The sequence below is a fragment of the Pelophylax lessonae genome (assembly GCF_965119305.1).
Source record: "Pelophylax lessonae genome assembly, chromosome: 5".
In the NCBI taxonomy this organism is placed as follows: Eukaryota; Metazoa; Chordata; class Amphibia; order Anura; family Ranidae; genus Pelophylax; species Pelophylax lessonae.
Window position 1 is genome coordinate 252,596,138 of NC_138772.1, and position 26,827 is coordinate 252,622,964.

Here is a 26,827-nt window from a genome sequence, read left to right on the forward strand (position 1 = left end):
AGGCATTTGACTCAGTTAAATGGCCCTACCTCTGGCGGTGTCTTGAGAGCTATGGAATTGGCCCTGTCTTCATCAAATGAGTCCGTCTGCTGTGCCAGGCTCCGGTTGCTCGGGTGTTGGCGAATGACTGGGTCTCTGACTCGTTCCCTCTTGCTAGGGGGACGAGGCAAGGATGCCCCCTCTCTCCACTTTTATACGCCTTGGTGGCAGAGCCCCTGGCTGTGGCCATCAGGGCACATCCTGGCATTGTGGGCCTTAGGCTGGGCACTCTGGAGGAGAATATCAGCATGTACGCAGATGATACGCTGCTGTACCTAGCTGATCCTGAAGCCTCCCTTGTGACAGCCCTCTCCCTCATTGACTCCTTTGGCTCTTTTTCCGGACTGAAAATGAAGTGGGACAAGTCCCAGATACTCCCCATTGACCCCTCCCCTCCGTCCCACACCAGTGCTGACCTCCCTTTGCGGAGGGTCAGCTGCGTTAAGTACCTAGAGATCCAGGTGACCAATCCTCAGCTCGACTATGTCCCAAACAACCTCCAACCACTCTTTGACCTTATTAAGTGTAGGATACAGGTGTGGGCTCGTCTGCCTCTGGGTGTTATGGGACGTGTAAACCTAATTGATTATTTTGCCTAAAGTTCTGTATGTCCTATGGCACTCCCCAATTTATTTGCCTTTAAGGCATTTCCGATCTCTGGAGTCCCTCCTGAAATCTTTTGTCTGGGGCAACAGTAGGCATAAGCTGCAGTGGAGAAAACTCCAGAACCCCACTAATCTAGGGGGATTTGCGTTCCCGGACTTCGGTGCCTATTATTTGGCGGCCCAGCTATCCCACTTCTTTCATCTGGCCAATGCTGACAGAGATAGAGCCCTGTGCCCGTCTTGGTCTCGCCCCTCCTCCGACCCTGCTGAGTGCTTTGCTTTGTGGTTCGGTGGGGGTAGGGACACCCGGGGATCGCCGCTCTCTGCTGTTTCAGTATCGTTGGATTTGGGAGGTGGTCTCGGCTTGGCTGGACCTTCCTGTGCATTATGGTTTCACACCCCTGTGGCACAACTCCTCCCTGCCTGAGTTTATGTCTGTCTCCGACTCGCATGTGTGGAGCTCCCGGGGGATCTACCTGCTCCGCCACATACTTGCTCACACTGCCCTCAAATCGTTTGAACAGTTGCAGGCCGACTTCAGCGTTCCATCCCATATGTACTTTAGATATCTACAACTCAGTCACGTGTTTAGAACACAGTTCAGGGATTCCTCCCCGCAGACTGACCCAATAGATGTCCTTGAGGTAATTACGGGACAGAACCCTAAACAGTTGACCTCCTTGTTTTACACTATTCTCCATCTCCCTCCCTCAACCAAGCTGGCATATGCCTTGAAGGGACCCTGGGAAGGGATGTGGGCGCCCTGGAGGATGAGGAATGGGAAGAGGCTTTAGATGCCCCCAAACTGGTTTCTCCCAGGCTCTCTGATCGTTTAACTCAACTGTACATCCTTCATCACTCCTACCTTACCCCTTTCAGACTCGCTAGATTTGGGAGGGATCAAAATCCCTTGTGCCCTATGTGCTCTTTGCACTCCGGCACTTTTTTCCACCTTATCTGGCAGTGCCCCTTGATTCAGGGATACTGGAGACAGGTAATACAGTTCCTACATGACGACATGGGGTCCCCTCTGACTCTCTGCCCTAAATCTTGCTTGCTGGGTATTTTCCCGGACGGGGATCTGGACAAACCCACTACGACTTTTCTTCATGAGACTATTTATCGCCAGGAAGTGTGTTGCCAAGCAGTGGATGCGTACTACACCGCCCACCCTCTCCTCCTGGAAACTGGAGGTCAATAATGTCCTGCCTTATAAACGCCTGATCTACATCAAAATTTAACAAAATTTGGGACAGGTGGACCCGGGAGCCCTCAGCGGGATAATTTGGCGCACTGGACTCAGTGTGGTGGTGTTGGCCGCTCCGGACTGCCTCTCTGGCTAGGCTTGTCCTTGCGTTGGGCCGGTGTACCTTGCAGTGTGTGTCCCCCTCCCCTCCACGCCTGTTATTTCCCTTGATTGTGCCAGGCCAATACTAGTTATGTTCTAAGTTATGTCTTATTCTTTTTTCATTTGCCTACTGTATGAGTATGTTTATTTTCAAAACAATGTGCATATCTATACTTGCTACATGTTGCACCTTTCTTGTTTTTTCAATAAAGTTACCTTGTTACCTTTTTGCAACCAAAAAAACCCACGAGGCCCCGGGACAATCACCCCCTGGGTAAGGAGGTCCTGCACCGCTTGATGCAGGTCCTGTAGACACCCTGGTGTCAAATGAAGATTTGAGGGAAAGAATCTGTCCGCTGGCCGGGAAAGGAATTCGATCTTGTATCCCGATCGAATGATTTCCTGAACACACATGTCCGGAATTCGGATCAGCCAAGGTTGGAGGAAACAACGCCTGAAACGGGTGAGGGCGTCCCTTCAGGCAGAGGCAGATTGAGCCACCGCACCGGCATGCCCAGACTTTTGCTTGCCGGCCCAGGGCTTCTTCTGGCCACCTTGGCCCTTGAAAGGTTTGCCCTGGTTTTGTGGCTTAAAGGCAGGAAAGGAGCCCCGATTGTGTCTAAAGGCGCTACACCTCTTGCCACGAAAAGGCTTATCCTTCGGATTCTGGGGCAGCAGAGTGCTTTTTCCCCCCCAGTGACTCCTTTCACCAAGGTATCTAAAGCCTCGCCAAAAAGGCGAGACCCTGCATAGGGAAAATCAGCCACCGTTTTCCGTGACGTCTGGTCAGCCGACCAGCTCTTCAGCCAGATCAGTCGACGGTTAAGTACCGTGACACTAGACAGGCGTGCAGCCAAAGGGGCCTCATTCAAGGCCGCATCGCACAAATACACGACCCCTTGATGAATTTGGTCCACCATGGCCAGTGTAGCAGGTGGGGCAGAATCAGACGCGAGAGTGCGTCTAAGCACCTTAGTCCAATCCGCCACCGCCTGAGCCACCATGACAGAAGCGAAAAAAGGTTTGAGCATGGAACCCGCCACCATGTAGGCATGGCGGGCAAGAGACTTCAACCTCCTGTCCATAGGATCCCGGAACACTGTGGTATCCTCAGCAGAAACCAAAGTAGCCTTGTTTAACATGGCCACCGTGTGATCCACCTGGGGAGCCACACACCAGCGCGAATCCGTAGAAGGCGCAAAGGGGTAAAGCAGTTTAAAACCATTAGGCACCGTAAAAGGGAGTTTCAAACTGCGCCATTGTTCATTCACAGTGTGATGAAACTCAGCGGGGCAGGGAAAAACCTGCGCCAACTTGCGGGTCCTATGTGTACCAAAAGAGGACACAATGCCCGGAGGAGTGGGCTCATCCTCCAAATGTAGTGTTTCCTTTACAGAAGAAATCAACGAATCCATAGCTGCGCGTTCAGGCGACCCCGGGGGAGAATCATCTACCACCTCCACCTCACTCTCAGACCCCAGCGGGTCCAGGGACGAGCGAGACCCTGAAAAGGGCACGCCAGCCACAGCAGCCACATCACCATCTGAATCAGAGGAGAAAGATAGTCTAGGCCTTTTCCTAGCAGCTCGTTCAGCCATCAGCACCTCCATTTTTGACCACCACAGCGGCCAAATTAGGTATAACGGGGAGTTCAGCAGAACTGGGGTCCCCCACCAAGGCTGGGGGGAATTTGCTGTCCTGAGATTCCATTGCAAAACAATGACAAAAAAGTACTGGCCCTTTAAAAGCGCTGCGGATTGCGCAGCCCACCACTATATACACTGTGTACACAGACCCCCCAAAAGGGACAAAACTGAGCCAGGAAGGATAAAACAGAGATATGGAAGAGACAGTCTGCAGAGCCCCACAGAGTGTTACCACACCGATCGCTGCTCCAGAGGAAAAGGAAGTGAGGTCACCAGAGGCTGAACTATATGCTGCAAGGCTAAGGGAAAATGGCTGCCCATAGAAAGTAATGGGAGGCTTCGGCAAGATGGCCGCCAATGTGCTCGGAACGATCGTTCTGCCACACACAAGATGGCGCCGGATGGCGCCAAAACACTACATAGCAAGCTGTTGTAAAGCCCATAGTGAAGCCAGACATGCTGCCCACATCCAAAATGGCGGACCGCGCGATTTTTAGTCGCAGCGGTCGCTGCACACACAGTCTGCACCTCCCAAACACTGAAAGTGACACAGGAGATGGGCCCCCAAAACCACACAGCGCCAGCAGTGCACTAAAAAAGACCCCGCAGGGATCGAATCAGGGAGCCCCTCAAACGCACAGACATGAGGGGACACACAGCAACACAGGACTGCCACCCCAGACAGAGGCCCCACACAGAAAAGTACTTACCTGTACCGGATGGCGTGGGGTGCCTCTATTAAACGTAAAGCCTCTGTCCTCAGAGGACATGGAATGCCGTCAGCCAAAAGGCAGGACACTGCAGCATGCAACCGCATATGCATCCAGTGAGGTAGCCACCTCACAGGCTGCATCCCTGCTGAGAACAGGGATGGGTCGTTCATAGCGCCAGGGCGAACCATAGCCGAACCCTCGATGGCGGGCTGGGGATCCCTCTGACCCTCTGCCCTGGAGAGCCAGGGCGGCCAGTCCGATTCCCAGCTCCGCAAAATCCATCTTCATCCGAAGATCCGACTAAAACTAAAGCTGACAAAATAAACAGCTAGTAAAGCAAAGAAAAAACAGACATTCTTTCAAATAAAAATCATAAGAAGAGATTAGAAGGCTGAGATTGTAGCCCGAGCACAGGGAAGCCTATCTACTCCTAACGCTAGGCTGAGCCAAACTGAGTTGGGATGGCTTAATGCAGGGGGAGTATTAAACCGGTGGGACAGCCCCCATGGGTATGTCTATGCTAAAAGCTTTTGTTTCTAACAAGTCTTATGCCTAGCTACTCCTGCGGAGCGGAAGTCAATACCCATTGGTGAAGACTATTTGAGGGGCGGCGACTTGTCGGAGGACTTAAGAGAAATCAGGAAGTAGCTGCAGCCACACTGGAACACACTGAAAACTTTCCCTTATGTGATTATGTGACTCATTGATGAATTGGTCCAGTGCCTCCACAAAAAATGGCATACGTGTGAGGAACTTTTTGCAGGCAGCTTCAGCTATCAAGGCTTTGAGCCACAAGGTTATAGCCATTCCCTGGGGTTGGAGCACTATTATTTCTGTGGGGAAGGGACAGGGGATTTAAGAATAAATACCAGCACTACTGGCCCCTGTATGCTGGCAGTGCAGTAATCCAATGCAGGCAAACCGCTCAGGTGAGATATGGCTCAGGTGCAGGTTGGATCCGCCATCCAGATTCTAAGCCAAATACAAAGATAGTGACCGCACTCCGATACAAGTCAAAACAAGGGAAGTTTGTTATTCTTTATCACAAAACATCAAAGCAAGACTGATGTGACACAGGACAGGTAATTAGTTGACGTGTTTCACAACATTTCTAGTCGCTTACTCATAACCATACAGTTATGATGGCAGTGCACAAGTCAGGAGTGCACAACAGAGAATACAGAGTTAGGAGATACACTGTATGTAGTGACTTTGGAGTGCAATAATCTGTACACTGTGCTGAATGCGATAACTCTTTTTTTGTATATCTATATTAAAAGCTTCCTAGTGCTGCACTTGCTAGTGCTGTGTGTTACATTATCCTGACTCCTGCACTAGACTATGTGCTTTACAATACATTACTGACCCCTGCAATGTATCTACTAAACTGTAATCAGATACTTCTGACCAAAGTGTTAATTGTTCCAACAGTTGCTAGTTGCTACGTAGTCCCCCATCTAAGTTCTTCTTTTCAGCTTCATCTCTGTGGACATTTTCTGTTCAAGGAAAAACTGTAAATAACTTTTTTTTTTAAATGACTACACTGAGGGTAAGGTGTGTTTGTGAGATCCTTTGTTAGAGATGGGATGGGCTAAAACACCTGTCAGTTAAAATTTGTTGACTGCGTCACATCAGGATGATTTTCCTTTAGGGGAATTCCCTTAGACAATTGTCACTAAAACATAGATCCCCCTGGAATGTTTAACTTTACCCTCTCTTCTGGTAACACTTTCTGACTTCGGAATTAGGAGTTCTAATCCTACCCCAACTCTATCTGAACATTAAAAAAATGTTATGGGGATTCAATGACTGACGTGTGCTTTGTGTATACAGTAAGAAGGCTCAAGTTCTATTTAAAGTGTTACAAAACCCACAACAGTAAAATCAGTCTGTATATGCAGTAAAACATGCTTGTTATAACCACTGTGGACCCAAGAGGTTAATCCTTTGCATTGTGTAAAAAGGCTGTTTGATCCGGTCTTTTCTGATCCTCCCCTTTATTTACTGTCCCCAATTCATCTGATGACAGAACAGAGCCTTGGAGGCACACTAGATATGCTCAGTTTAGTGTCCATTGCTAGAAAAGTTTTTTTTTTCTGGGAGGGGCCGATCAGTACTGTCCAAAAAGTCAGGGGTCCTGCAGCATCATAGGACAGTCAGAGCACAAAGAAAACTCCTATAAGCCTTAACCAGTGCTCGGCCGGACACTGATGGAAGTCACAAGACTGCTATATACTGCTGACGAGAAAAGGTCGTTGCAGTTTATATTTACTAAACTAATTGCATCTCCATGTTCTGTGTACTGTGGAAGACCAGATATAGAGAATGCAGGGTCCTGGGTTTAGTAACTCTAACTTGGACAATTTAGGCCCCTCTCACTGGCAGCTCACTGTAGCCACATTCACCGTCAGCTTTGATCTTCCTCTTACAATGCCGAGATCCAGCAAAATATTTACAATGCACCTGTTGTGGGTTATGTGTGAGTGTGGTGTATGAAGAGTCATTTTACAAAGTCCTATTAAGCTCACCCTTTCCCATGTGAGTTCTTCTGCTGCTCGATCCCATTCTAAAGCATTCCAATTCATGTCATCTGCAAAAAAAAACAAAGCCAATAAATTAAAGCCTAACTTCAAACTCTGTGGGAAAGTAAAGACATTAAACATGCCCTTCAGTGACCAGCCCAGTAAAAGCAAGGAAGGCGACAATACCAGTTCTCAAACACAATCCTACTTGCTGTAAGCAGTTTTTCCTGGTATTGTTTTTTTCTTTTTGTTCTGGAATATTCAAGAGATGTATTTTCATTCTTTTGCCTAAATGCTGGAGGAGCACCTAAAGCTGGACTCCACTCAAACAGATAAACCGACAAGTGAAATGCATATATAGAGTTATTTAACAAAAGGATTTGTACTTTTGTCCATTTACTCATGAAATAATCTATTGCTCTCCTGATTCCCTTTTCTATTTTGCTACAGCTAAAGATTGACAGTATAAAGCAGGGCAGAGGCAAGGCCTAAACTCTATCATGTAGTCGTTGAAAACTCTGTCCTGGATCCAGATGGCCATGAAGCGTCCCCCTATTGTGGTGAGAATTGCTCCCAAGACTCAGACAGGCTTGGAATTCCAAGTCTTAACTGGAAAAACATGAGCCAGACTTGGATTTGGACCCTGTGGCCTAAGAAAATGAAAGGAAGTCTTCTCCGGTACCAAATGTTTGCCTGTAGAGGCTTCTGCCTTCTTCGTCTAGGGTAAGAGTATGTTTTTCTACTGTGACTTCTTTCACAGGAAAAGGAGGGTACACTGAACATGACGGTTTGGTTAGCAGTACTGCACTGGATTTGCCACTATGGCTAGCAGAGGGTGAAATCAGGAAAAGGCTTGATAAAATAAAGACTAGTAAATTGCCAGGCCGGATGGCGTACATCCGAGAGTACTCAAAGAACTCAGTAAGGTTATATGTACCTGATCTTTGCTGATATAGTATTCTGACACGAACTGTATCAGGTGACTGGAGGAAAGCTAACGTGATACTTATATCAGAGTCATATCCCGGGAAATTATAGGCCGGTAAGCCTAACGTCAATAGTATGTAAACTTCTGGAAGGGATGATAAGGGACTATATCCAAGAGTTTGTCAAAGACAACATCTTCAGAAGTAATCAGCATGGGTTTACAAAAGGGCGTTCTTGTCAAACCAATCTGTTAACATTCTGCGAGGAGGTGAGCTGTGAGCTAGATAGGGGGAGACCTGTGGATGTGGTGTACCTGTATTTTGCTAAGGCGTTTAATACAGTTCCCCACAAACACTTAATAAATGAAATCAGGTCTGCAGGCATCGACCACAAGGTCTGCTCTTGGATACAGAACTGGTTAACCACTTAAGACCCGGAAGATTTTACCCCCTTCCTGACCAGGGACTATTTTGCGATTCGGCACTGCGTGACTTTAATGGACAATTGCGCGGTCGTGCGACGCTGTACCTAAACGAATTTGAAGTCCTTTTTTCCCCACAAACAGAGCTTTCTTTTGGTGGTATTTGATCACCTGTACTATTTTTTGATCATGCGCTATAAACAAAAAAAGAGAGACAATTTTGCAAAAATAACAATATTTTTCAAATTTTTTTATATAAAAATTCCCAAAAATAAAAAAATTTAAAAATCTAAATTTTTTTAACATTTTAGGCCAATTTGTTTTATGCTACATGTTTGGTAAAACAAAACAAAAAAAAAAAAAAAAAAAATCGCAAAAAGCGTATTTTCATTGGTTTGCGCAAAAGTTATTGCATTTACTATATAAGGGAAAGATTTTTGTCATTTTTGTTGTTTTTTTTTTTTTTAACGAGTAATGGCGGCGATCTGCATTTTTTTGTTACGGGACTGCGACATTGCGGCGGACAGATCAGACCCTTGACTGACATTTTTGACATTTTTGGGGTTACCAGTGACATAACTGCAGTAATCAGTGCTATACATATGCACTGTTACTGTAAAAATGACACTGGCAGTGAAGGAGTTAACTTTATTGGAGAGGGATGGGTTAAGTGCGTCCCTAGGGGCGTGTTTCTAACTGATTGGCTGTGGCTACTAGTGTAAGAACAGAGATCAACGGTCCTACATAGTAGAACCATGTGATCTCCATTCTTATACAGGGAAGAATGACAGGCGGCTTTGTTTACATTAGCCTCCTGCCTTTCTTCCGGTGTAATTGATGATCGCGAGTGCCCGGCGGACATCGGGTCCGCCGGGCACACGCGTGGGGGGTCCGTGACCGCACGGGAGCGCGCCTCCTGCGGCGCGCGCTCGCTCCCTAGAGCCTCACAGGCTAGCGACGTAGTACTACGTAGTACTACGTCGCTTTGCCTGTGAGGGGCTGACCGCTGCAGTAAATAGTCGTGCGGTGGTCGGCAAGCGGTTAAAGGGGCATGTCAAAAGATGTATACTCAGACTGGACTGAGGTAGAAAGTGGGGTCCCCCAAGGCTCAGTCCTGGGACCAATCTTGTTCAATTTATATATAAATAGCATTGAGGATGGGATCAGTAGCTCAATATCAGTATTTGCAGATGAGCAAGGCAATAACTTCACATAATGAGGCAGGAATTCTACAGAGTGACCTGAAAAAAAATCCAGAGTGGGCAACTACATGGCAAATTAAGTTTAATGTGGAGAAGTGTAAGGTATTGGATTTGGGGACAAAAAAACATAAAAGCACAATACACTTTAAGGGGGGAACCTCTGGGGGGAATCAAAAATGGAGAAAGATCTGGGAGTCTTAGTAGAAGATAGACTTAACAATAGCATGCAATGTCGAACAATACATGCGGCTGACATACATCACTGGAAAAATATGCAGAGCGAAAAATATGCAGAGCAGAAGCATAAAGAGTCTCCCAAATCAAGACCTGACGTGGTTCGGGCAAAAGGCTTTTTCGAAGGTCAGTTGGGATACATTTCTAGGTACAGATGAAAGGACAAATTATTTTTATATAATAGTATAGTTTGTTACACAGTAGGAGAATACATTGCTTCTGTTGTCTACAAAGAAACATTTTGTAAGAGAGAAAAGAGAGTGTGATGTCTAAATAAAGCAGTCTATCAATATAAGGATCTGCCGCAGTTTGAAAAATCTGCAGCAATTAAAAGAGGCGCACAAGGCAGGGGAAGGCAAAAAGAAAAGTAGCAGAGCCAGCAACGAATTGGTCAAGTGGATGTCAAGTTTTATATTATCTATTAATTTTGTCAGAGTTTGGATTTCCGTGGCCTTTCCCGCAAGGATCCCAAATGGCAAAGAAAAAAAAGAGTATCTAGATAAAAACAATAATAAGGGATGTTTTAGATATGGATAAAAGCAATTAAGCATGTATTAGGATATGGGTAAAAAGAGGAGAGAGGCTCAAAGGAAAGTGTGTGTGTTTATACCTGAAGTTCATATGAAGTTCCTGATCAGGGTACTTGTAATTGTAGAGAAAGTAGGAGATTTTTTACAGGGAATACAGCCCTGTATGCTTGTCAAAAATGGGATTATCCCCTAAGAGGATATATATGAAGGAAAAAAAAAAAGTATAACTCTTAGGATCAACTGGGGAAAAGGGGGAGGGCGGAGAAGGGAGGCGGGAAAAAGGGGGAGGCGGGAAAAAGGGGGAGGCGGGAAAAAAGGGGGAGGCGGGAAAAAGGGGGAGGCGGGGAAAAAGGGGGAGGCGGGGAAAAAGGGGGAGGCGGGGAAAAAGGGGGGTAGGGGAGAAAAGAGGGGGGAGAAAATGAGGGGAGGGGTGGGAAAAAAAAAAGAAAAATAGGAGGAAATAGGGGCGGGGAAAGAGGTAGGATGGTGGGGGAGGGGTGGGTAGTGGGAGAATGGGAAAAAAAGGGGGGGGGGTTGCAGGGGAAGGTGAACAATGTCTGTGCAAAAACATACCAGAGTTGCAAAAATATAGGTGACAGTGACCTGGGAATGGTGGCTGTAAAAGAAAGGGGAGAAGAAGGTAGGAGGGAGGGAAGGGGAAAGCGAATTGGAGGGGAAAGGTAGAGGAGGGGGAAGGGAAGGAAGAGGAGGGGGAAGGGAAGGAAGAGGAGGGGGAAGGGAAGGAAGAGGAGGGGGAAGGGAAAAAGAGGGGGGGAAGGGAAAGCCGAGGGAAGGAGGGAAAAGCCGAGGGAAGGAGGGAAAAGCCGAGGGAAGGAGGGAAAAGCCGAGGGAAGGAGGGAAAAGCCGAGGGAAGGAGGGAAAAGCCGAGGGAAGGAGGGGAAAGCCGAGGGAAGGAGGGGAAAGAGGGAGGGAGGGGAAAGAGGGAGGGAGGGGGAAAGAGGGAGGGAGGGGGAAAGAGGGAGGGAGGGGGAAAGAGAGAGGGAGGGGGAAAGAGGGAGGGAGGGAGGGAGGGGGAAAGAGGGAGGGAGGGAGGGGGAAAGAGGGAGGGAGGGAGGGAGGGAGGGAGGGGGAAAGAGGGAGGGAGGGAGGGGGAAAGAGGGAGGGAGGGAGGGGGAAAGAGGGAGGGGGAAAGAGGGAGAGAGGAAGGGGAAAAAGATGGAGGGGGGGACAAAGAAAAATAAAAAGGAAATATGGAAGGGGGAGGAAGAGGGAGGGGAGGGCCAAGCATGAAGAGAGAGGGGGGGAGTGTTGAGGGAACTGGAATAGTCAAGGTCCCAACAGAAACCATAAAGGAGAGTGAGGGAAAAGTCCAACCCGAATGTGAAAGAGTGCAAAAAGAAGGAGTTGTCCGGTAAAGACGGAAACCCGAAATGAATGTGAAAATCAGTGTAATGTGGCATAACTGCTAGAAGATCTCACAGGAAAAACGACCTGGAGGAAAAAGGACTAGCAAAAAAAAAAATCTACATAAAAAAAAATGACTTCTATGCCAGGACCAAAGATCACAGCAAGGAACTAGGTCCTTACTCCTGACTAGGCAGATTAAAACTGCCATCCTATGCAGGATGAGAGGGTGTACCCTCCGGGACTGCCCATAGGCGTAGCCACAACTTTTTTCTGCCTAGTTTCCTAGTCCTGTAGGGGGGGCATATGAATCAGAGAGAACTGCGTCCGTCAATGAATGATGGAGAAATACTGATTTTAACTTCTAAACAACAAATGTCAGAAATAGGCTTAGTCCTTAAAAAGGAGTTCCTCCTGGGGAAAAAAAAAACATTTAAAGTCAGCAGCAACGAATACTGTAGCTGCTGACTTTTGATATATAGACACTAACCTGTCCAAGGGGCCCACAATGTCAGCATATCAGGTGCTACAGCAGCCATTTATCCTAAGGGAAACCATCAGTGAAGCCTTTCAGCTTCACAGCCAGTTTATTACTGCGCATACACGAAGCATGCAGCGCTTTCTAATTGGCCCGGCAGCGAGGGAAGGCAGAGGAGGGGCCGAACTTCCAGGTACCCATGCCTCCCCTGAAAGGTGCCAAATGTGTCCCCCGGGAGGGGGGGAGGGTGGAAGCAGATTAGCGGAAGTTTCACTTTTGGGTGGAACTCCGCTTTAAGTGGTTAAAGAACCCAAGCTGGTTGGGTCAACACAGGCTCCTCTAGGGCAAGACATGCGAGTACTGCATGAGGCAAAAAGGCAAGTATGCCAGTAATAGCTTGTTAAAGATCTTAGTGGATTGTGTATCCTCCTGTGTGGAGTCCTCTGAGCCAGGTGAGGAAGTCTCTTCTATGGGAAGAACAGAAGCTGTAAGGGAAGAATCAGAAATCGATTCTGGAGGCGATACACAGGGAACTTGCTTGCATCCCGTTATGTGAGGTCTCTAGCAGGGCAGATAGTCTATTTATGTCTGAATTTAACCTGTTCCAACTAATACAAGCGTCTTATAGGTTTCATTAAATCAGCTTATACTCAACCATTAGGAAAGTGTGAGCTGGAAAGACCTGCTGACCCATTTCCATTGTGTCTATGATCTGACATGTAGTGAGGGACATCCCAACAGCAGTACTAAAGTGCAGAAAGGATTATAGCTTCTGTTACCAATCATGCATGCACTGATAGAATTGACTCCTAAGTCTTGTACTAAAGAATTAGGATAAGGAAATTGCCTAAAGCAAGCAACACAAAAAAAAAAGAAAAAAAAAAAAAAAAACTTCTCGTCACTTTACCTTAAAGCTTAACTCCACTTTGGTTGAAAAAAAACATTCCTCACTGGGTAATCGATGTACGTTATAAGGATTATAACAACCTTTGTTGCAGATTCCTACCTTTTGTTATTCTGAAGTTATCACTGTTTGTCTGCGCCCCTGTGCTGAGTGGGTCTAATGGGAGTGGTTTCATAATTATCAAATCCCCTGTGCACCTGCATAGCACTAATGAAGAAATCTGCAGTATCTGCATCTCTTTAGATGTGTTCCTGATGGGAATATCTCACCAAAAATGGGATTTTTTACTCACCGTAAAATCCATTTCTCGGAGTTCACCGACGGACCTAGCTGCTGCTTTAAATCATAGACGGATGGGTAATAAGCTCCTCCCTCTAGGAGTGACCAGGTAGAGCCAAACGCTTTGACAGGGGGGCAGGATCCCCGAGTTATTACCCCTGGCCTCACCATTGCATCTTCAGTTTAGTTGCAAGTAGTTAATAACCAAAACCCAACTCTTCCGAGAAAAGAGGGGTGGGAGCTACGTCCATCGGTGGACTCAGAGAAATGGATTTTACGGTAAGTAAAAAATCCCATTTTCTCTTTCGTCCACCGACGGACGCAGATGCTGCTTTAAATCATAGACGGATGGGACGTACAAAAGCAGTAACCACTGAGGGATGGGGAAAGGAGAAACTTAAAAGAATGCAATTCCCACGGCTAACATAGCCAACTATATAACATGGAGCACAACAAGCAACAACTGGGGCTCAATTGTAACAAAACCATAAAGGATAAGGAAAAGTAGACTGCTCCTTAAATGGCGGCCTCCAAAACCTTGCGGCCTCCAAAACCTTGCAGCCAAAGGACGCATCCACGGATGTTAACACATCCACTCTGTAAAATTTGGTGAACGTATGTACAATCGACCAAGTGGCCACCTTGCAAACCTGCATCACTGACGCCTGATGGCGGAAAGCCCAAGAGGCACTCAATGCCCAGGTAGAGTGAGCCATAACAGGGAAAGGAGGAACCTTGCCCTTAAGAGAATACGCCTGCACCACCGTCTGCCTGAGCCATCGAGAGATGGTCGCTGCAGACACAGCCTGACCCTTACTGGGTCCATCCGTATTCACAGTGTCCGACTCACAAAAGGACTCAGTAGTCTCCAGATACACCCATATCTCCCTAACCACATCCAAGCAATGCAAGGCAATTTCCATAGGATGTGAAGGTTTCAAACAGAGTGACGGAAGCACTATGTCTTCGTTCAGATGGAAGTCTGAAACCACCTTCGGAAGAAATGACGGATTAGGCCAAAACACTACCTTATCCCTTGTGTATTACCAGATAAGGAGAGCGGCAAGATAGCGCCGCTAGTTCAGAAACCCTGCGCGCAGAGGTGATAGCCACTGAAAAGACAACTTTCTGCGACAAGGCAAGCAAAGAAATATGTCTTATGTTCTCGAAAGGAGATTTCTGAAGAACCGATCAAACCAAATTAAATTAAGGTCCCAAGGAGGTAACGGAGACCTCCTGGGGGGGGAGCCAAATGGCGAACCCTCTGAAGAAATGTATGAATCAAAGAGTGCATAGCCAAAGGGTGTTGGAAGTACGCAGCCAAGGCCAAGATCTGACACTTAAAAGAGTGCCCGACGCCAAATGTTGGTCAATCCCTTTCTGTAGAAAGGTCAGGATCCTGCTGATAGCAAAGGATCTAGGATCCAGTTGCAGCGATTAGCACCAAGCAATGTACGCTTTCCACGTACGATGATAAATCTTCCGAGTAGTGGACTTCCTAGCCTAGAGTAAGGTAGGGATCACAGAATCAGACAGACCCCTGTGCTTTTACACCTTGCTCTCAACAACCAAGCCGTTAAAGCCAGAGACTGTAAAGCAGGATGGAAGATCGGACCCTGAGATAGAAGATCTTCCTGCAGAGGAAGTGTCCTGCGACTTTCAGCCAAATCACGTCGGCGTACCAGGATCTCCAGGGCCAATCTGGAGCCACCAGAATTATCGGAATCCCCTCCAACTCGACCCTGTGTAGCAGGCGAGATAAAAGTTTCAGCGGAAACGCATAAATTAGCCCATACTGGCTCCAGGGAGCAACCAGGGCATCTACTGCATCGGCCAGAGGATCTCTGGACGGAGCCACAAACTTTGAAACTTTCCTGTTTTGTCTAGAGGCGAACAGGTTCACATCCGGGGTTCCCACCAGAGACACAGCTGGTGGAACACTTTTGGATGCAGGGACCACTCTCCCTGATCCAGGGTTTGGCGACTCAGGTAGTCCGTCTGCCAATTGTCTACGCTGGGAATGTACATGGCGGATAGGGCTGGGATGTAGTCCTCTGGCAAAAACAAAGAAGAAAGCCGCTCAGGTACAAGTTCAGCACTCGGTGCAGGTCAGATCCGCCATCCAAGCATGTAGACATCCAAAAAGAAAGACCACACTCAGAGATGTTAAATGAAAATCCTTAGGACTCCTTTATTCTCCATAAATCCAACAGACAGCAGACAAACAGTGCAATACACGGACAGACGTGTCGGGTTGACGCGTTTCACGATAAAAATCGCTTATTCATAACCACACACCTTGAGACTGTGGATGCCAGCAACCTTTTGTAGATAAACCAAGTAAAGGGTGGATAAGAAATGTAATTGCTCACACCTTGAGTTAATTGGTACGAAAAAGGCACACAGCTGCTCGTTTAGCAATCCACAGTCTCAAGCTGAAGACATTTAATTACAAAACATGTCTCCCTCCCTGCAGGGGGAGGGAGAAGGATACATATAGACAATATAAAATCACATATTTAATAGAAAAAACACATATAAATACATGTATATATATATATATGACGGGCTGAAAGAATCCAAAAAATGATATATAATAAGTTACAAAGCAATACATGACATATATACTTATAGGTCTTGTCCTCTGGTAGTCATTGATAACTACACAAAAGTTGTTTTTGTCCAAAAGTACTTTTAGGAAAGGATCTCTCCAAGTAATCCATCGGCAGTGGTGTGGGGCCGGTATAGCATAATATAAGTGAAGAAACACAGATATCTATATGAATAAAGATCTTTTGTCAATGAGTGGTACCTGTGAAAAACTGAAAAATAGAAAAACACATAGCCGAGGCAATGAAAAAAAATTGTATTATACGCAAGTATAAATGAGTGAACATATCAATAAATGAAGGAAGATGAATGTAAAAGTGAGAGCATAAATAATCCCAATGGAACACATATGTGAATAAAAATGTGAACAATATATGATGTATAGAATAAATATATGTAAAATTAGAGAAAACTGATAAACGGAATGGTTGATGTGAAAAATGAGAATTGTGATGAAGTAAACATATGGTCAAAAAAATATAGCGTGAAAAAGAGACCTAAAAAAACCTAAAAAACACACCTAAGAAATATAAACGTGTTTAAGGCTATAGTGTGGTGACATTGTAAAGAACGTAATATGTAATATAATCATAAAATATAAAAGATGAGGACAAAGGTATGTCAACCAAATATGTGAGCCTGGTTTCCCTTGTAAAAATTAAAAATGATAAATGGAACCTGGCCTGTAGAGTGAATGTGAAGATAAAAAATGGAAAGAAAATATAAGGATATAAAAAAAATATATATATATAGAAGTATGTATATGGAAATACTATGAAAAAGGGAAAGCAAGTGATAGGTAAATAGAACAAATAATGATTAAATGAAAATATAATATAAAAATTATTATATAGGAAAAATGACACCAGAGGACAAACACCTAAGAAAACAGCCCGTATATAAATTGTATAATATCTACATTGGCACCGATCTCTAGTATATGAAATAATATAATGTGGTGTGGTTAACATCCACATAATAATGTACAAAAAAGACGCGATCATGGGGACCAGAAAACATATAAAAATATTGTTAATTGTTTTTAGAACATCCCATGGTCGCGTATATAGAAAATATATATGAAATAATTATATTTAAATTCAATGTGCTCATAGCATACAGGAACTGATGCACATCATCGAAAACAAAGGAAAAATAGTCAAAAATAAAAATGAACAAAACCAAAACATGATGTAAGTGCATCCATTGTAGAGTCCTGTAGAGCAGAAAAATATATAAATAAAATATAAAAATTAAAAATGAATGAAAATAGAGATCGGTGTCACGGAAGTAGGAAAAATCCCCAACCATGGAATATTAAAACCTGAAAATTCAATGGTGTGACACTCAGACAGTCAATGAAAAACAACAACAACATACAGCCAAGGTATAAGAATATGCATATATATGGCCCATTGAAAACTAGTTACTCAGGAGACATAATGACTACAACAATGTCGATTGGAACGTAGTGAATGGTCAAATATTGCGAATAATGTGAGCATATGAAAATCCAGGAGACTTCTTTCTTACACAACAGGTGAGATGTTTTTCACCTGTTGTGTAAGAAAGAAGTCTCCTGGATTTTTAGATTACAAACTCGTATACCGCAGTGACTTAACTTTGAATGGGACGTCACTCATTTTTATGAGTGAGCTTCCCCTTCTTCTCCCCGCTTGTAAAGTATTACTCATATCCAGTAAATATGCATACATATGGTCGATCGTTTAGGTCTACACATGTAATTACATCTATGAACTTCACTTCAATATTTAGATCATATGCTCACATTATTCACAATACAACACAGTCTTTGGGGGTTTTGTTCCTACAATAGACTGGTCTGTTTGCCTTTAACCGGTTGCCGACCGCCGCACGACTATATACTGCGGCGGTCAGCCCCGGCCAGGCAGAGTGACGTAGCGGTACGTCACTAGCCTTCGCCGCTCTGGCGCGCGCGCGCGCGCACCCGCGGTCCCGCCGATGACTCGATTGGGTTCAGAACCGATCAGTCATCAGGTCCACGCCAATCATTTTTGGTCTGGACCTGTTGATCGGTCCTGCCCAATCAGATCTCCCTCTAAGCCTGTGAAATGTAAACACAGGCTTAGAGGAGATGTGCCCTCCCCTCCCAACGGTCTTTTCGGATCCAGCGTGAGAGGAGAGCACATCTAATTGTAAGTACAGCACCAAGCACGTACATACACACTTAGATAGGCACATTTCACCCCCGATCGCCCCCCCAATTAACCCCTACAGCACCTGACACAACACACACTATATACAGCATATAGCATATACCCATATACCTGTATAAGTGTGATTTGTGAACAGGTGTAGCCCTTGCGACCCCCCCTTTTCCACTCAAATTACCCCCCACCCCCCCCTAATAAAGATTTAACCCACTGATCTCCCCTGACCCCCCCCTGATCACCGCCGTTAACCCCTACACCCTCTGTCACATCAGCACTAATACAAACGCAATATACGGTGTTATTGTATTTTTGTATTAGTGTGATTGTGATCAGAATTAGCGCAGGCGACTAAGTTTCTGTCCCAAGAAGGTTTAGGGTCCCCGCCACCCGCCCAATAAAGATTTAAGCCCCTGACCCCCCCCCTGATCACCCCTACACCCCCTGCCATAACACACACCGTATACAGTATATAGCATTTTGCTATATACACGTATAAGTGTGATTTGTGGTCAGGTCTAGCGCTTGCGACCCCCTTTTTTCCACTTGAATTACCCGCCACCCCCCCCTAATAAAGATTTGAGCCCCTGATCTCCCCTGACCCCCCCCTGATCACCGCTAGTTAACCCCTACACCCTCTGTCACATCAGCACTAATACAAACGTAATATACTGTGTTTTTGTATTTTTGTATTAGTGTGATTGTGATCAGAATTAGCGCAGGCGACTAAGTTTGTGTCCCAAGGAGGTTTAGGGTCCCCGCCACCCGCCCAATAAAGATTTAATCCCCTGATCCCCCCCTGATCACCCCTACACCCCCTGCCACAACGCACACTGTATACAGTATATAGCATTTTCTATATACCCGTATAAGTGTGACTTGTGACCAGGTTTAGCGCTTGCCACCGTTCCTTTTATCCTTAGGATACCCGCCAGTCCCTCCCAATAAAGATTTAAACCCCTGATCCCCCCCTGATCACATCCCGTTAACCCCTACACCCTCTGTCACATTAGCACTAATACACACATAATATACTGTTTTTACTGTATTTTGTATTGGTGTCATTGTGACTTGAGGTTGCGCTAGCTAGCTAGTTTCTTTCCCAAAGGAGGTTTAGGGTCCCCGCCACCCCCCCCCAGATCCCCGGCGCATAGTTTAGAAGTAACCCCTTGATCACCACACACGCACGCACGCACCTACACTTCCATTTCTAGTATAGTGTTTGAACAGATCAATATCTGATCTGATCAGAGCTATACTAGCGCCCCCATAGTTTAGGGTTCCCAAAACGCGGTGTTTGCACGATCAGCACTGATTCCGGCCAGCACCTGCGTTTAACCCTTTCACCCAGGTAAGTGTAGTAATCAATAGATTACTGTCACTTACAAAAAACACAAGACACAAAACCGCTGTGTTAGCAGAGTCAGGCCTGATCCCTGCTAGCATTAGCAGTTTTTTTGGTAGCGCTTGAAATAGTCTTCGACAACCAGGTGCTTTTATTACCTGTGAGTCGCATCACTGTACGGGTAAATTTAGTTACCAAAATGTCTAAACGTTCGTACAGTGATGAAGCTATTTACAGTATGATGACCATGTCAGGTGAGAGCGATGGGGAAGCCTCACCGGCAGAATCAGGGTCAGTATACGAACCAGATGACAGCAGCGGCTCCCTGACAGACAGCTCCGACGACAGATGGGTCCCTGTTAGACCCAGGCGTACCCGACCCCATTCTGGTGTTGTTGAAATGCAGGAATCGCAGGGTGCTCGTATGGAGCAGAGTGTGGGTACTAGTGCCGCTCATCCTTCTGGCGACCTGGCAAGCGCCAGCGGCCTAGTACAACCTGGACCTAGTACAACCAGCACTGCAGTAAGACCTGGTGACGTGGCGAGTCCCCTAAGTGCAGTTGAAGCTGGTGCGGTGGCTAGCACAAGTAGTGGCCCGCAGCCACCGCGTATTCGAAGACAGGCCCGTAGAGCCCATAGTGCCCTCCCTGATGCGCTGGCATATCCCAATTGGCAACCCACTGATTCTACAGCGCCAGTACTTCCCCCATTCACCGCCCAACCTGGAATCCACGTGGAGACAGCTGGTTTTACGCCCCTGAACTTTTTTGAGCTGTTCTTCACGGAAGATCTTTTCAGATCTATTGTGGATCAATCAAATTTATATGCTCAACAATTTATCGCCGCCAACCCAAATTCGCACCTTGCCAGACGATTCGGCTGGAATCCTATAACGGTTTCCGAATTTAAGATCTTTCTGGGCCTTTCCCTCCACATGGGCATAACTAAACAAAGTGAATTGCGGCTATATTGGTCCACTAGCCCAGCTCACCATATGCGCATGTACTCTGCCTCCATGTCCAGGGGGAGATACGAGCAAATTCTGCGATTTATGCATTTCAGCGACAATGAAATCTGTCGTCCTCGGGGAGACCCTGCATACGATCGGCTCCACAAAATTCGGCCCCTCATAGACCACTTCAATCAGCGGTTTGCAGCCTTGTTTACCCCCGAACAAGTTGTCTGCATTGACGAGTCCCTGATTAAATTTACTGGCCGTCTTGCTATCAAACAGTACCTCCCCAGCAAGCGTGCCAGATACGGGGTCAAGTTGTATAAGCTCTGTGACAGGGCCACAGGCTATACAGTTAATTTCCGTGTCTATGAGGGAAAAGATAGCACTGTGGAGCCCCCGAACTGCCCAGACTACATAGGGAGCAGCGGTAAGATTGTTTGGGACTTGGTGTCACCCTTATCCGGAAAGGGGTACCATTTGTACGTGGACAATTTTTACACAAGCGTGCCACTATTTAGTCACCTGCTTGATTTACAAATTGGCGCATGTGGCACCGTGCGACCTAATCGCCGGGGCTTCCCCCAACGGCTTGTAAATTCCCGTCTTAGTCGGGGGGCGAGAGCCTGCTTGAAAACGGACAAATTACTTGCGGTGAAGTGGAAGGATACACGGGATGTTTATGTTCTGTCCTCCCTTCACGCAGACACGACAGTCCAAATCCCTACGGCAACTGGCGTTATGGAGAAACCCCTCTGTGTCCACGAATATAACCTTAACATGGGAGGGGTGGACCTTAACGACCAGCTTTTGGCGCCGTATTTAGTTGCCCGTAAAGCCAGACGCTGGTACAAAAAAGTGTCTGTTTACCTTTTCCAATTGGCTATGCTGAACGCCTTTGTCCTATACAGGGCGTCAGGACGAACTGGACCCTTCCGGGAATTCCAGGAAGCGGTCATCCTTGCCTACCTGTACCCAGGAGGCATGCCTGCCCAACTTCCCCTTCCAGATGCAGTGAGCCGGCTGCATGAGAGGCATTTTCCTTATGCCCTCCCGAGTACCCCTACCCAAATACGACCCCAAAGACGATGTCGTGTCTGTAGCAGGCGCGGATTTAGGCGTGACACCCGTTATTATTGTCCCAAATGTCCTGACCATCCTGGTCTCTGCATCGGGGAATGTTTTGAGCGCTACCATACACTAGTGGAGTATTAGTGTAGGGTACAGCACGACACAGTGTAGGGCACATAAACACAGGGTCTCGAAGGATGTTGGATGTCCATCGACATTTTGAGAGACCCAAGCTGGAAGAGAAGATCGCAGAAGATCGCACTCCCTCCCAAATCAAGAAATAAAGGAACAGTTAGAAAGTGAAATTAAAAGGATCCAAAAACTGTTGTGGTGTCAGTAATTTTATATGTCCTTCTACTCCTTCCTACTATACTTTTTTCAATGTCCTTTGTTTGTTTTTTCATTCTTTTGTGACCTGTTTCTCTTGCAGGTAATTGTCGGCTACCACGCATTGATTTTATATATTCTGACACAAACAGCGTTTGCGCTCAGCATATATGGATACCTTTGCTGATAGCAGCTGTGGTGATTTTCTGATTTCAGCACTGCAGTTAAAATCTTATTTTGGTATATGTGGATAGCGCCGTGTATACCCATCATTAAATTCAGTGGGTGGTTGTTTGGGCGGTTAATGATGAGAATCCAAAATTTTTTGTTGTGTCAGTCATTTTATATGTCCTACTCTTCCTAATGTACTTTTTTTTAATGTACTTTGTTTGTTTTTTCATTCTTTTGTGACCTGTTTCTCTTGCAGGTAATTGTCGGCTACCACGCATTGATTTTATATATTCTGACACAAACAGCGTTTGCGCTCAGCATATATGGATACCTTTGCTGATAGCAGCTGTGGTGATTTTCTGATTTCAGCACTGCAGTTAAAATCTTATTTTGGTATACGTGGATAGCGCCGTGTATACCCATCATTAAATTCAGTGGGTGGTTGTTTGGGCGGTTAATGATGAGAATCCAAAATTTTTTGTTGTGTCAGTCATTTTATATGTCCTACTCTTCCTAATGTACTTTTTTTTAATGTACTTTGTTTGTTTTTTCATTCTTTTGTGACCTGTTTCTCTTGCAGGTCCCTCGTCGGCTACCATGCATTGATTTTATATATTCTGACACAAACAGTGTTTGCGCTCAGCATATATGGATACCTTTGCTGATAGCAGCTGTGGTGATTTTCTGATTTCAGCACTGCAGTTAAAATCCTATTTTGGTATACGTGGATAGTGTCGTGTATACCCATCATTAAATTCAGTGGGTGGTTGTTTGGGCGGTTAATGATGAGTAATACTACGCATTATTCCTGTGCTGATTTCTGATAGGTTCTCTTTTTTTCCGTTCAGCCCACAGGCTGCATGAAAAAAAAAAACCTATATGCCAAACAAGGACCAGCAATGTACTGGTACGTTGCTGGACTTTGAGTGGTTGTACCAGGATGATGCCTGCAGATTTAGGCATCATCTTGGTATCGTTTTTTACAGCCAGCGGTCGGCTAACATGTAAAAGCAATCCTAGCAGGTAATTGGCCGCTAGACTGCTTTTACATGCAGTGGGAGGGGTCTCCCCCCCCCCACCGCCGCCTTCCGCAGCCTTCCGTGGTTTTTCTCGGGCTCTCCTGTCCCACCGGTTAACCCGAGAGTGCAGCCGGTGGTTCAGTTATCTAACCATAGAGCTAATTGAAGATTAGAATGGCTCCAATCATCTCTATGGCCTAAGATGCCGGAGGCTACGAGCATTTCATGACTTCTTTTTCGCCAGAAATAAACAGGGCCATTGGGAAATTGGGAAAGTATTTTATCACACCAATTTTGGCGTGGTCAGATACATTAAGGTCAGAGGAGAGATCTAGAGTATAAAAGACCCCAATTTTTTTAAAAAAGAGTACCTGTCACTACCGATTGCTATCATAGGGGATATCTAAATTCACTGTGATAACAATAAAAATGATTTAAAAAAAAAAAATTAAAGGAAAGGTGTCAAAATAACATAAAAAAGCAAAAAAAAAAAAAAAAAAAAAAAAAAAAATTGAGCCCCCCCCCCTTTCCCCCCGTGCTTGCACGCAATGGCACACGCAAGCGTTGGTCTAGTGTCATATGTAAACCGCAATTTCAGCATGCATGTGAGGTATCGCCGCGATCGCCAGATCGAGTGCAGTAATTTTTGCAGTAGACCTCCTCTGTAAGTCTAAAGTGGTAACCTGTAGAGACTTTTAAAGTTTTTAAAAATGTACGTACGTTGTTGCCGCTGCGCAGGCGTGCGCAATTTTTAAAGCATGTCATGTCAGGTGTCTATGAACTCGGCATAAGATCATCTTTTAAATTTTACCAAAAAAATTGGAATTATATAGTGTATTTGTGCAATAAATTAAAAAAAAATGTATTTTTTTCGCAAAAATTGCGTTTGGAAAATCTGTGCGCAAATACCGTGTGACAAAAAAATTTGCAACATCCCCCATTTTATTCTATAGGGCCTCTGCTTTAAAGAAATATATAATGTTTGGGGGTTCAAAGTAATTTTCTAGTAAAAAAAAAATATTTTTTCATGTAAACAAAAAGGCACAGAAAAGGCTTGGTTTTCAAGTGGTTAGAAGAGTGGGTGATGTGTGGATAAGATTGAGCATAAAATGCCGGGACAGTTCAAACACCCCCCAAATGACCCCTTTTTGAAAAGTAGACACCCAAAGCTATTTGCTGAGAGGCATGGTGAGTCCATGGAATATTTTATATTTTGCTACAAGTGTCGGGAAAATTATTATTTCTTTTTTTTTTGTTGTTTTTTTACAGAAAGTTGTCACTAAATGATATATTGCTCACACATGCCATGTGTATATGTGAAATGACACCCCAAAATACATTCTGCTGCTTCTCCTGAGTACAGGGATACCCCATGTGTGAGACTTTTTGGCAGCGTAGCTGTGTACGCGCCCCCGAAAACCAATCCACATCTTCAGGTTTTCTAATGGCGTAAATTGCTGATTTTACCCCTGACTACCTGTCACAGTTTCAGAGGCCCTGAAATTTCAAGATAGCACAAAACCCCCCCAAATGACCCCATTTTGCAAAGTAGACACTCCAAGCTATTGGCTGAGAAGCATGGTGAGTCCATGGAATAGTTTATATTTTGCCACAAGTTTCGGGAAAATAATTTTTTTTTTTTTTTTAACACAAAGTTGTCAGTAAATGATATAATGCTCACGCATGCCATGGGTATATGTGAAATGACACCCCAAAATACATTCTGCTGCTTCTCCTGAGTACAGGGATACCCCATGTGTGAGACTTTTTTGCAGTCTAGCCGAGTACAGGACCCCGAAAACCAACCTCCACTTTCAGGCTTTCCAAGGGCGTAAATTGTTGATTTCACTCCTGACTACCTATCACAGTTTCGGAGGCCCTAAAATTCCAAGATAGCACAAAACCCCCCCAAATGACCCAATTTTGCAAAGTAGACACTCCAATCTATTTGCTGAGAGGCATGGTGAGTATTTTGCAGCTCTCATTTTTTTTGGAAAATGAAGAAAAAACAGGAAAATGCATTTTTTTTCCTCTTTTTTCAATTTCCAAAACTTTGTGACAAAAAGTGAGATCTGCAAAACACTCAACATGCCTCTCTGCAAATAGCTCAGGGTGTCTACTTTCCAAAATGGGGTCATTTGGGGGGGTTTTGTGCTATCTTGGAATTTTAGGGCCTCCGAAACTGTGATAGGTAGTCAGGAGTGAAATCAACAATTTACGCCCTTGGAAAGCCTGAAAGTGGAGGTTGGTTTTCGGGGTCCTGTACTCGGCTAGACTGCAAAAAAGTCTCACACATGGGGTATCCCTGTACTCAGGAGAAGCAGCAGAATGTATTTTGGGGTGTCATTTCACATATACCTATGGCATGTGTGAGAAATATATCATTTACTGACAGCTTTGTGTAAAAAAAAAATAAATATATATATATATATATATATTTCCCGGAACTTGTGGCAAAATATAAAATATTCCATGGACTCACCATGCCTCTCAGCAAACAGCTTGGGGTGTCTACTTTCCAAAATGGGGTCATTTGGGGGGGTTTTGTGCTATCTTGGAATTTTAGGGCCTCCGAAACTGTGATAGGTAGTCAGGAGTGAAATCAACAATTTACGCCTTTGGAAAGCCTGAAAGTGGAGGTTGGTTTTCGGGGTCCTGTACTCGGCTAGACTGCAAAAAAGTCTCACACATGGGGTATCCCTGTACTCAGGAGAAGCAGCAGAATGTATTTTGGGGTGTCATTTCACATATACACATGGCATGTGTGAGCAATATATCATTTACTGACAGCTTTGTGTAAAAAAAAAAAAAATATATATATATATATATATTTCCCGGAACTTGTGGCAAAATATAAAATATTCCATGGACTCACCATGCCTCTCAGCAAACAGCTTGGGGTGTCTACTTTCCAAAATGGGGTCATTTGGGGGGGTTTTGTGCTATCTTGGAATTTTAGGGCCTCCGAAACTGTGATAGGTAGTCAGGAGTGAAATCAACAATTTACGCCCTTGGAAAGCCTGAAAGTGGAGGTTGGTTTTCGGGGTCCTGTACTCGGCTAGACTGCAAAAAAGTCTCACACATGGGGTATCCCTGTACTCAGGAGAAGCAGCAGAATGTATTTTGGGGTGTCATTTCACATATACCCATGGCATGTGTGAGCAATATATCATTTACTGACAGCTTTGTGTAAAAAAAAAAAAAATATATATATATATATATATTTCCCGGAACTTGTGGCAAAATATAAAATATTCCATGGACTCACCATGCCTCTCGGCAAATAGCTTGGGGTGTCTACTTTCCAAAATGGGGTCATTTGGGGGGGTTTTGTGCCATCTTGGAATTTTAGGGCCTCCGAAACTGCGACAGGTAGTGCAGAGGTGACATGAACAATTTACGCCATTAGAAAACCTGAGAGTGTTGATTGGTTTTCGCGGTCCTGTACACAGCTAGGCTCCCAAAAAGTCTCACACATGGGGCATCCCCATACTCAGGAGAAGCGGCAGAATGTATTTTGGGGTGTCATTCCACATATACCCATGTCATGTGTGAGAAATTTATCTTTTAGTGACAACGTTGTGTAAAAAAAAAAAATTAAAAAAAAAAATTGTAATTTTCCCGAAACTTGTGGCAAAATATAAAATATTCCATGGACTCACCATGCCTCTCAGCAAACAGCTTGGGGTGTCTACTTTCCAAAATGGGGTCATTTGGGGGGGTTTTGTGGTATCTTGACATTTCAGGGCCTCCTAAACCGTTATAGGTAGTGAGAAAATGCAATGAAAAATGTACGCCCTTTGAAATTCTGATGGTGGTGATTTGTTTTCCGGCTCCCGTACACAGCTACGCTCCCAAAAAGTCTCACATATGTGGTATCCCTGTACTCAGGAGAAGCAGCAGAATATATTTTGGGGTGTAATTACA

General features: G+C 45.1%; 1 protein-coding gene across 3 annotated transcripts in view; it reads right to left on the minus strand.

The window, feature by feature from the left end:
- The window catches only part of MARCHF6 (membrane associated ring-CH-type finger 6), a 1,229,180-nt gene that overhangs the window by 758,328 nt on the left and 444,025 nt on the right, over window positions 1–26,827 (minus strand). For all 3 annotated transcript variants that reach the window (XM_082259541.1, XM_082259540.1, XM_082259539.1), the window contains exon 8: window positions 6,880–6,941. In XM_082259541.1, the coding sequence (XP_082115667.1) occupies window positions 6,880–6,941 (62 nt within the window). The remainder of the gene's footprint in view (window positions 1–6,879; window positions 6,942–26,827) is intronic.